This window comes from Mercenaria mercenaria, unplaced genomic scaffold, assembly GCF_021730395.1.
Source record: "Mercenaria mercenaria strain notata unplaced genomic scaffold, MADL_Memer_1 contig_878, whole genome shotgun sequence".
Classification (NCBI taxonomy): Eukaryota; Metazoa; Mollusca; class Bivalvia; order Venerida; family Veneridae; genus Mercenaria; species Mercenaria mercenaria.
This window is the reverse complement of record NW_026463788.1, coordinates 43,118-56,214: the sequence shown is the minus strand read 5'-3', so window position 1 is coordinate 56,214 and position 13,097 is coordinate 43,118. Positions and strand designations below refer to the sequence as shown.

The 13,097-nt window shown below is 34.7% G+C and overlaps 1 protein-coding gene across 1 annotated transcript in view; it reads right to left on the bottom strand.

Annotated features, from left to right (window-relative positions):
* Positions 1-523: 523 nt before the first annotated feature.
* Positions 524-13,097, bottom strand: part of LOC128554927 (uncharacterized) — a gene marked incomplete at its 5' end in the record, with an annotated part of 53,541 nt that continues 40,967 nt past the window's right edge. Inside the window, one exon of the mRNA XM_053536260.1 lies at positions 524-11,607. Within this exon, the coding sequence (XP_053392235.1) occupies positions 10,916-11,607 (692 nt within the window). The remainder of the gene's footprint in view (positions 11,608-13,097) is intronic.

Here is a 13,097-nt window from a genome sequence, read left to right as displayed (position 1 = left end):
GGCATCAGATTGTCTACTACTATCTTAATTTTATTAAATACAGCCTTGGGTGATAAACTTTAACAAACATTTGTCCATTATATACACGAGTGCCATGGAAAAAGCATGGACTTTGAACATGACATGTAGCTCAACCCTGAAAGCTCGAAGTATTTAACAAAATGTTTTGCCCCAGGCAGTATACTTTGAGGAAAACTAGTGTAAGAATTGGGATCAAACTTTCTGCATTTGCAATTTCAATGTAGTTTAGAATATACATGAATATAGGTCTTCTAACTGGTAGCCTTAGTGCAGGTAGTTTTAATATTCTATCTGGCTGGTCAGTAGCTGCTTAAAATATACAGTACAAACACAGCTAACAGTGGTCATTTACCTGCATGTACATAACACATTGGTTCCTAGGCAGAAACATAAATCTGCACCTGAACGCAACATAGTTTATTATGCAGTTAATAATTTCTCAAGATTACAGATTTGGGCTAATAGTTTCATGAAGTTAAGTATAATGTATAACAACACAGTACAGAATCATACCTTTTTATTTTGTTTAGCACATAATTTTATAGCAAAGTTGCAAAAAAATGTAAAAATGAGAATACAGTTGATATAATTATGCAAAAACGGATGACCAGATCAGTATGACAAAGATACATGTATACCACCTTAACAGTGGTCTAAATACTGTGAAAATTCAAATCAATGCTTACACACCTTTTATATATCATAACTTTACATTTATCATCACAATCACAGCAGAGGCAACCAGGTTACTGTTAGTACAATACAATCAGCTACCTGTATTAAGCAGCCACTTTCGCTATAAGCCAGTTAGCTTACTCCCGGTATTAACATTTTGTTCTAATATATAATTTTTTCTTGAGAAACCATCTGTCTTTAGCAGTCAGAAATTTTTACTCCCTTAACTGGTTGCTTAATACAGGTTCAACAGTAGGTACAACCTTCTTAGCTCTAAGAAGATTGTCAAAACAATGATAACATACAAAATATAAAATGTTTTATGTAACAGAATGATGATAAACAAACAGCAGCAATAACAGCAGGTTCAACCTGGGTACTAACTGCACAACAGCTTAACCCTCTTAGATTAGTGTAGAAACAATGCAAACATTCATGATACTATGAAATCATTAATATTCGTGTGGGAATAATTTTCGTGGATTTCGTGGTTGCATCAATCAACAAAATTTAAGTCCAACTAACAAGTAAAATTCCCATTCATTTTATATTCAAAACTTGAAATCCACGAATTCATATCCATATGAAATTGCCGTTTTTACCAAAACCACAAAATTTCAGACCCAAGAAATTAAATGGTTTTACAGTATGTTGTAATTTATCAGTCCATCATTTAATGTTGTTTTTTTTTCCCAATGACTTCAGGCACATAACCCACAATAATAGATTTGTTTGTTTGTTTTGGGTTTAACGCCGTTTTTCAACAGTATTTCAGTCATGTAACGGCGGGCAGTTAACCTAACCAGTGTTCCTGGATTCTGTACCAGTACAAACCTGTTCTCCGCAAGTAACTGCCAACTTCCCCACATGAATCAGAGGTGGAGAACTAATGATTTCAGACACAATGTCGTTTATCAAATAGTCAAGGAGATCATACACCCCGCCCGAGGATCGAACTCACGACCCCACGATCCGTAGACCAACGCTCTTACCTACTGAGCTAAGCGGGCGGGCTCCACAACAATAGAGGTTTAAATTTAAGCAGCATTTTACTCACAACGGTTCATTTCATTTATATGTGATTACAATTACATAACATTAAATCTAACGAGAAAATGCGGATAATTTAATCTGCAATTTGAATTAGCTTGGATCAGAACTGTGGACTCTTATCAGACGTTTGGGTAAAACAGATGTAAGTAGAATAAATCAAGGTAAGGAAAAACTGATGGTTCTGTTTCCTAAAATTGTTACAAATGTTTATTGTAACAGAACATTTGCATCTTACTTACCAGTTACCTCTCAAAAGAGTTACTGGCACTAGATAAAAATCTCACACTAATATCACTGAAGAAAAACTTAATAAATATGAAAGACCTATATGAATAATAACAAAATTGTAACCTGGATGTAACAAGAGACAATACAAATGGAACAATTCTAACTAACATATTAAGTGGCAACTCAGTGGCAATTGTATAATAATTACACAATTTTCTTTATATATATATACATGCAAAACCATATCAATAAAAAAATCATGAAATTTGAGTTACAAGGCTAAATGAATGAAAATCTGACAATTTATCGTAACCACACTGCATAAATATGAACAGATGTTACAAAGAAAAACTATATATATAAGTAAACTGGTCAAAAACCAATCACAGTGACTCTGCTTTGGCGAGACTAAACTGTCATCAAACTTGCAAATAACGTAATATAAAGTTTAATATGCTCATGAAAATCAGGACTTTTAGTGTGATTATGTAATCTTGTATTCAATTTTGGCATTCTTAGCCATTAATACTTGACATTTCAGTTACATATATACATTGCCAGCTGTCATAATGGGTGGACTTCCTTAATGAAGCTCCTCTTCACATGCAGATGTCTTTGAAAAAATCAACTCAGAAATTTCTATATAATCATAGACAAATATAGCATGTGATACTTTGCATGTACCTTTTAAAGAAATAGGAGAATCTTTTCATTTTACACCAAAATTGTACACTGCAACTAACATGGTAAAAGGTTTTACAACAAATTTAGGAGAATACATATATGTACGTAATCTTTAAATCTAAATGTTTCATTTAAATTCATCAAATCATTCACTTTTTATTTTACCACATCTCATTATTTTTCCAAATGCTAGAAATAACTGCAGATGTGTGCTGCTTCAAGAGAAGGAAATTATGAAACAACTACCGGTATTTACAACTAAGTCTGGTTATATCTGGTTTTCATCTCAAATGGATTTTCATAATAATAAATAGCATATCATTATTTAACAATAATAGTAATATTCATTATAATATCAATATTCATTAAAGAATGAAACATCATCGTCTGTGTTGACTCATGAATATATGTGTACATCATTCTATGGTAAAAAGAACAATCAAGCAAAAAAGTACACTTATAAATAATTTATCCAATATACATGAATAAATATTCACTTCTACCAACAGCTAGACTTTTACATACATATCCTCTAAATCAGAAGCAATGAAAAACTTAAGCAAAAGTCAATATTCTACAATTTTATCAACAGAAATCGTAAATTTAGTTTCACAAAGCGTGAATTTTATATTAAGAATATAAACCACATAACAACCTTTTTTCTGCACAAATACGAAAGTTAATTTAAGGATATGTTACCATAAAAACATAATTTATAATGCCTACCGAAGTCTATTTTTGTGACAGATTGTTTCCATAAATTTCTGCATGGAAAAAATGTGGGAGTCTTTCTAAAGATCTCTATAAATAGGACCATTATGATATCTGGAGTCATTTTTGTGTAATGGAAAGGTATATTTTCCATGTGTGTGCATGTGGGGAGGGGAGGAGGAATCCCTGTACAAATGTCTAGTCCCTTTAATGTGTCTGAGCTTACAAAAGAATTTTCAATCTTCTTAACTTTTGTGGTCAATAATGGTTGACCTTTACAACAGGTAATATCCAGTAAATATCAAATTTGGTGATTAATTCAAAACTACAATGTAAAATAGTTTTACAATTCAAGAAATTCCTATAACAACCCATCCAATTCCTTAACAATCATACACCAAATTAATGAAAAAGCTCTGTTAAGGAATAATTGTATCAAATATTCAAGTTATGGGAATCCATTCTATTTCACATTTAAGATAAATACTGTGTATAAAATCATAATAAAGAACACCACAGCTTTAATATATTACCATGTAAAAATCATGCAAGAAATAGATACTAGTAAAGGCCAAGCAAAGAAATTTCAACATAATTTTACTATATACATTCTAAATAGACTTGTAAAACCTTCTTCTGAAGTTAAAAACATGCAAGTTTATGTAAAGCAAACAAATCTAATATAACATTCAGCAACAGTATTCATTTACTACAATGCTTTTCTAAATACAAGAGTAGACAATTATGCATTTTGAAATCTCAACTTCTCCAAATCTGTTGCATTCATGGCACTAACTAACCATACTCTTGTAAAAATAAATTACACCTTCCCATAGGACATTATTTTTACACACATTCAATGCATTCTTTGGATGTATTGAGATTATTCATTATATGCACCTGTGTATATATTATGTCATTTCTTCTGTAGCTGTAAACTTTATAAACAAAACTAACTAGAGCTATCACTAAAGGTGATGAATGTACCCCCCCCCCCCCCGCATGCACTGACACAGTACATTGCAATTTGACGCACACAAGATTGCATAATTATGTGGACAGTATATATATAGACTGTATGTATACAGTATAGTAACAAAAAACAAAGTCCCATAACTATGCAGAATATTTATCTAAAAGAATGTAACATGCACCATGCACAACTAGGGTTGGTACTGATGACTTGTGTGAAGTTTCATTAAATTGTGTACAAGGGTTTGGTAGATTAGGCACACACAAGATTGCATATGCAGACTGTATGTACATAGTATGTTAACAAGAAACCAAGTCCCATAACTCTGCAATTTTTGTCGCTGAAAGAACCTAACATGCCCCGTGCACAACTACTGTTGTTACTGATCACTTGTGTGAAGTTTCATTAAATTGTGTCACGGGGATGAGGAGAGATGGTGTGCACAAGATTGTGTCTATGTATATAGTATAGTAACAAAAAAACAAAGTCCCATAACTATGCAAATTTTTTTTCTGAAAGAACGGAACATGCCCCATGCACAACTACTGTTGTTACTGATCACTTGTGTGAAGCTTCATTAAATTCTGTCAAGGGGATAAGGAGAGATGGTGCGCACAAGATTGTGTCCTATGTATATAGTATAGTAACAAAAAAACAAAGTCCCATAACTCTGCAAAATTTTTTTCTAAAAGAACCTAACATGCCCCATGCACAACTACTGTTGGTACTGATCACTTGTGTGAAGTTTCATTAAATTGTGTCAAGGGGATGAGGGGAGATGGTGCGCACAAGACTGTGTCTATGTATAAAGTATAGTAACAAAAAAACAAAGTCCCATAACTCTGCAAAAAATTTTCCTAAAAGAACCTAACATGCCCCATGCACAACTACTGTTGGTACTGATCACTTGTGTGAAGTTTCATTAAATTCTGTCAAGGGGATAAGGAGAGATGGTGCGCACAAGATTGCGTCTACGGACAGACAGACAGACGGACAGACAGACAACCTGAAACCAGTATACCCCCTCTTACAACTTTGTTGTCGGGGGGGGGGGGGGGTACAAAAATGCATATACGGGATGGATATGACAGTCCTTACACCACTCAGAAGTGTCTGGTGACAAAACCAATAATCTCTGTCAGCTTCATGGAAGAGATAAAGGTCAACTTTATTTACAAACACAATATGAAACAATTAATGAAAGCTTTGTGGAGATTTTGTGCAATACTATAAGATTTAATAAAACCAGTTACCAGTATGTTTAACCCCAACTACCCAGCAATCTGCTGGTTCTGATTTACAGCTGCAACAACTGCTTCAAAAAGACAGAAGGGTCTTGCTTAGGGATAAAGACCAATGGGAGAAGCCTGTGATTTGAACGTGAAGCCTTCGCTTTGTTCAAAACCTCGACTAAAGCGTCAATGTATGAGGATAATGAAACATAGTAACTTTTCAACTTATTTGAAATACTGCTTCAAAATGAGTTTTGTTCACATATACTAGAAGTTGTTTTATTCCTACTTTCCTCTTATTTACACTGCCCAGTATAATAAATGAATCTTGAACATTCTGCTAATCTTGTTCTATATAAAATATCAACTGAATTTAAATATTTTCTCAAACCCAAGTTTATTCCATATTTATGCATGTAACTAGTTAATATCGATTTCAACCAAAATCCACTTTTCAAATTAAACATTAAAGAAATGAGAATGTTATAACAGAATTCCTCAAAAACTATTTTTAGTAGAAACATGTTTAAATAATCAAAAGTCTATATAAAACAGACAAATTAAAACACAGTAAAAAATTAAAGTCAATATAAAAACAATACACAAAAACACAGCAATAAGTCTTCAGCAGATCTACACTACATTAAAGGGACAGGCCTCAAGATCTATCTTTTCTTAGTTTAATAACATTTGTTAAGAATGGTAAATGATTATCTAAATAAAGAGTAAAACACATAAAGATTCATTGAGATATTTGCACATTTTATCTATAAATGCTCTCCCGAAGTCTGTAAAATAGGTAGGGAAGCTATCTATTGTGACAGTCCCACTGTGTACAATACGACTTGATAAAAAATATGAGAAATTTATCTGTAAAAAATAATAAACAAGAGCTGTCTCCATAGGATGACACATGCCCCCGATGGCACTTTGAATGAATAGTTATGGCCAATGTTAGAGTTTAGGACCTTTGACCTACGGACCTGGGTCTTGCGCGCAACACGTCGTCTTACTGTGGTACACATTCATGCCCAATAATTTTAAAATCCATGCATGAATGACAAAGATATGGACCGGACATGCCCATCAATGCACTATCATGAAATATGACACATTCATGCCAAGTTATTTGAAAATCCATCCATCGATGACAAAGATATGTACCGGACACGAATGCACTATCATGAAAAATGACCTTTAACGTCTAAGTGTGACCTTGACCTTTGAGCTACGGACCTGGGTCTTGCGCGCGACACGTCGTCTTACTGTGGTACACAATCACGCCAAGTTATTTGAAAATCCATCCATCGATGACAAAGGTATGGACCGGACACGAAAATTGCCGACAGACTGACAGACCGACAGACGGTTCAAAAACTATATGCCTCCCTTCGGGGGCATAAAAAATATATATATGAATTACAGTCAAACTTTTTTCACAAATACTCGCTGGGGAAAAACAAAATTTGTTTGAGTTATCGGTAGTTTTCTTTTTATTTGGGTTTTACGGTGCACCAACACAGTATAGGTTATATGGCGCCAAACAGGACTACAAATTTTGGTTTAACATCTCATTTACATCGAAATAAAAACATGAAGTACGGAAGAGTTATCGGTAGTATGAGCCATTGAGATTTTGGCTCATTACACAAAAATGTGCACCTGGTTCCTCAAATCAAAACTGTAAAATGGTACATGTGTTTCAAATATAATATTTATATAAAGATAACAACTTCTTCATTTCTTACAAAGAATATTTGTATACAGCATGTATGCAATGATCAATACAAACAAAATACTTCGCATAATTTTACTCAGACTAGTCTTTACATCTAACTGTTATTATGCTGTAACGAGACCTACAATCTTTAAAACTTTCTGGCAACCATAGTGGTACATGTGTTTATTAAAAAAAATAACAACTTACGGTATTTATTTTTTATGAAGTATATTTGTGTGCAATATGTTTGCAATAAAATTTTTTCTTAAAAAAGGCCGTTGTTTTTTTTTACAAAAAGTCGGGACTGGGCGTTTATTAGAGCATGGGCTATAAATAGAATTATTACGGTATTTATTTTTTACGAAGTATATTTGTGTGCAATATGTTTGCAATAAAATATGCACCTATAAACGCCTGTCAATTAATGTAATTAATAAAAGTTAATTTTATGACACAAGTCAACTGATGCAAACAGTTCTTGTCTGTTCGAGGGAAAATGTGTGAAATACACTATACTGATCTAGTTCAAGAGTTTGAATTATCGGTGTTCAAATTTTCTGGGGTCAAACAATATACACTTTATATGGATTTTGCAGGAACCAGTTGAGATGGAATCAAGAGTGTTGTCAGAATTATCATTAGTTAGAGTTCATGCAAACAAAGTTTGACTGAATGAACTTAAATTACATTAATTTATGGTTTTTTTTAATTTATATATATACCAGCTTTAAAAACAAATTTGATATTGTGACATACATCTTGAGGCATACCCCTTTAATTGATTATATACATGTCCCTTGAGATGATTATATACAGTCATCCCCCTTTGATTGATTATATTACATGTCCCTCTGATTATATACATATGTACATGCACCATCATTATTTCGTAATCATTCATGAACCATAAATCAATAACAAATTATATCAGCAACAACTAATTGGCAAGACTTTTTTAATCCTTACCCTACTTTTAACGATTTTAAACACTAGAGATCAGCAAATTATCTTCACATAAAAATCACTGATTTCTTTGGCATCATATGATATTTAAAGTTTGTGAATGACATAATGTTTAACAATTTTTGTGGTCTATTTTTCATTTAAATCAATATTTAAAACTTATTTAAAACTTGTTTGAAATTTAAATTTGATAAAACTAGTATATTATTAATAACAGAATAGCTAAAACCTAAAACAGCCAATCCAGAATATGTATACCTTTTTTTATATAGGTTCTGACAAATAGCATGAAAATGAATTGTTGAAGAAAATTTACTGAATTTAATGTCAAAATTTACTGATCTATTAAACGATCAGAGGTAGTGGGTCAGACCCAGCTTCTATCAAGTTTTAATGTACAACAATTTATTCTGCCAAACATCTTATTTAAGACACTTCAGCTACATAGCTTACAATTTATAACACATAAAGCAACTTTAATTTTCAAATCATTAAAACCAAGGTCCCTAGGCCATTTACTTAGCAAAGAAGTCTGTGCAGGTCCAAACATTTATCTCTTATAAATGATTCTCAAGTATACATTAGATGGAGAGGGCAATATAGCTTCCTGTCCAACTCTTACTTATGGTATACTGTATTCATGCTACCATAAGAAAATGAATGAAATAAGGTTTAACCAAGTATATGTATGTGAAGCTCCAGAAGATGGTTCAGTCGCTTACCTAACCTTAGACTATTTGACCTTGAATATATGTCGTGACAAATTGTATCACAAAAGGTAACAAGGCAGTCTGAAAGACAGCTAAATCCCCCGCCACTGCTATGGATAGTGAAAGGGTAAAACCTTTGATTTTAGCTGTGACCTTGACCTTGAACTGACATGGCTGACTCATGAATTCTGCACAACATGTTGATGAGGTGATCATTTGACCAAAGTTTCATGAAAATCCTTCAAGGGGTTTAGGAGATACAGAGCTGAAACCTTTGACCTTCAGTTGTGACCTTGACCTTGAGTTGACATGGCTGACTCATGAGTTCTTGATGAGGTGATCATTTGACCCAAGTTTGATGAAAATCCTTCAAGGGGTTAAGGAGATACAGAGTGGACACCAAATGGAAGGCTCAAACCTTCGACCCTTAGTTGTGACCTTGACCTTGAGCTGGCATGGTTGACTCATAATTTCTGCACATCGTTCCGATGAGGTAATCATTTGACCCAAGTTTTATAAAATTCCTTCAAGGGGTTTAGGAGATATAGAGCGGACACGAAATGGAAGGCTCAAACCTTTGACCTTCGGTTGTGACCTTGACCTTGAGCCGGCATGGCTGACTCATGGGTTCTGCACATCGTCTTGATAAGGTGATCGTTTGACCCAAGTTTGATGAAAATCCTTCAAGGGGTTTAGGAGATATAGAGCGGACACAAAATGGAAGGTTCAAACCTTTGACCCCAAGTTGTGACCTTGACCTTGAGCCGGCATGACTGACTCATTGGTTCTGCACATCGTCTTGATGAGGTGATCATTTGACCCAAGTTTCATGAAAATCCTTCAAGGGGTTTAGGAGATCTGGACCGGACACGATTTTGTTACGGACGGAAGGACGGACGCAGACCATTCCTATAATCCCTCCGCCACGGCGGGGGATTAAACAATTGTGTTTAGTTTGTTTTTGTTGGGTTTAACATTGCATCAACAAAATTATAGGCCATATGGCGATTTTCCAGCTTTGATGGTGGAGGAAGACCCCCAGGTGCCCCTCCATGCATCATTTCATCATGAGCGGGCACCGATCTTCTGTAAGCCAGCTAGATGGCTTCCTCACATGAAGAACTCAACGCCCAGAGTGAGGCTTGGACCTACATCATGGGGGGCAAGTGATTCAGTCAACGACTGTAACCACTCAGCCACGGAGGCCTCAACTGTGTTTAGTACCTACCGGTAACTACATGGAAAAGAAAAGTTCCATGAAGATTGCCAGATAACCTGCCATAGATTCATAAAGACAAACATTGTTTAAATGCATATTTCATTTAGATCAAGCAGAAAATATGACTGAGAGTGTTAACAAGGTTTTTTTACGATTTGATCTAACGACCTACTGTTTTTTTCCCCAGACAACCCATTAAGACAATGTCTTGGATTTAATAAAGCAGGATTCAATGACATATATAGATCTGGTAGAATGTATGGCCACTAGAGTGAAAAAAGATTGGACCTAGTGACATACCTTTTATCTAGTGTGCAAATCCAGATGGCCTGCTCATCAAAATAGCCCAGATTTCAAAAAGATTTACATTTTGAACAGGTTTCATATAGTGTTCATGTGGAAGGTTAGGTCCTTGCATGGTTAACAATGTTGTTCTCTAGAGTTTTTCTGTAGTGACCTAGGTTTTGACTCTAGATAACCCATAATGAAACTTGCTCAGATTTTATCATGACAAACATTCTGACCAAGTTTCATTAAAACTAGGCTAAAATTATGACATCCAGGTTTTAAAAGAAACCAACTGTGGATGCCATATCATCTGCTTTTACCAATCAGAAGTACAGAACAGAAATTTCATGCTAAAAATATACAATTCTAGATGCAAAGTCAGAGCATTATGTCACCTTTTATTTAAGTCCTAAGACTGCAACAAATCTGGTCAATAATCTAATATCCGAAAAGTTTACCTGCAAGCTCTGGATCTCTTTCAACAATGTGATTATAGACATAATCTAGTCTCAACACTGATTCAAATTTTTTTTCTTTTGGGAAATTAAGTTGAATCAACATTGGCAATTTGAAACAAAATTCAGGATGGCCATGAGTAAGGATGCCTACAACCCTTCCATTGTTATCAAGAAATGGAGACCCAGAGCCCCCATGCTGCATGGTAATATCCAAGAAAATGTTGTGTACGGTATCAATACCTATGTAGCTGTTATCAACAAGTTCAGGATTTATACCATTATGACGAACTGCATTTTGGTAATAAATGAAATTTTCCTCAAGCCATGCTCTACATTCTCTGATTCTATCAATTATTGCATTAATAATTTGACAATTAGGATCTAAACTTTTTTTGCATTTACTGTCTTGTTCAGGGTGTCCATATCCAATGCCTGAAAGCATTCTTGCCTGTAACCTGTCAAAACTGTACTTATCTAGGAACATCTTCTTAGGTAGCTGCACTGGGTTTGTTATTCGAAGAACAGCAAAGTCCAAATTAGGATCGTTACTTGAAAATTCATGACATACTCTGTAAACAACACATGCTGGTTCTGCAACTGATGCATTGAAGTTTACGCAGACATTTTCCCTCTCCAGCAGTGTGTAATCATACTGACCATTCTGGTATATATCTGAAATCAGAAACAAATATTTTACCAATGACTGCAAATTATCAGAAAAGCATGGTTCTGGCCGAGGTATCATAATCCCCATCTCTACTATACACAGTTTTGAGCCATATCTACACACATTTTTTTTTCTAAAAAAACAACTAAAAAAAACAAAACAGTGTATTATTCTTATATTGACAACAACAAAAACCAAGTGGGCCATGAAGGCCCTGTATCACTCACCTGACCTATTGACCTAAAGATCATCAAGATTAACATTCTGACCAAGTTCCATTTAGATATGGTCATAAATGTGGCCTCTAAAGTGTTAACTAACTTTTCCTTTGATTTGACCCGGTGACCTAGTTTTTTACCCCACATGACCCAGATTCGAAACTGACCTAAAGATCATCAAGATTAACATTCTGACCAAGTTTCATGAAGATACAGTCATAAATGTGGCCTCTACAGTGTTAACAAGCTTTTCCCTTTGATTTGACCTAGTGACCTGGTTTTTTACCCCACCTGACCTAGATTTGAACATGAACTATAGATCATCAAGATTAACATTCTGACTTAGTTTCATTCAGATATGGTCATACATGTGGCCTCTACAGTGTTATCCAGCTTTTCCTTTGATTTGACCTGGTGACCTAGTTTTTGACCCCAGATGACCCAATATCGAACTGGACCTTGAGGGTATCAAGACTAACATTCTGACTAGGTTTCATGAAGATACAGTCATAAATGTGGCCTCTACAGTGTTAACAAGCTTTTCCTTTGATTTGACCTGGTGACCTAGTTTTTGAACCCAGATGACCCAATATCAAACTCATCCAAGACTTTATTAAGGGTAACATTCTGACCAAGTTTCATTAAGATTGGGCCAAAATTGTGACCTCTAGAGTGTTAACAAGCTTTTCCTTTGATTTGACCTGGTGACCTAGTTTTTGACCCCAGATGACCCAATATCGAACTCATCCAAGATTTAATTGAGAGTAACATTCTGACCAAGTTTCATTAGGATTGGGCCAACATTGTGACCTCTAGAGTATTAATAGTCAAATTGTTGACGACGACGGACGGACGACGGACACAGGGCGATTACAAAAGCTCATGTTTGAGCACTTCGTGCTCAGGTGAGCTAAAAACAAACAAATAATGACATTCATCTTCCAGGGTAGATAATCTTTTGGTCAAATAATGGTTCTGATCATGCACACTTAGTCATGTTCAGTGAGCACTTAACCCTTCTCATACTGGATAAGACTGATTTCGCCTTTGTTACAAAAGTAGATCATGATCAACCTAGTGACTTCTGTGTAATCTGATCAAGATCTGCACTGTTCACCATTCAGTCAGTATCTTTTTTTGCAAAAGCCCCTATTAACAGTTTATGTTAAATTGAAAGATGGACATGTTTAGCAGGGTAAAGTAAATTTAACTAAGCCTTTCACTGGTGGTATTTTTAATATTTGAATTTTCCCTATCCTATCCCAATTGCCATCCAA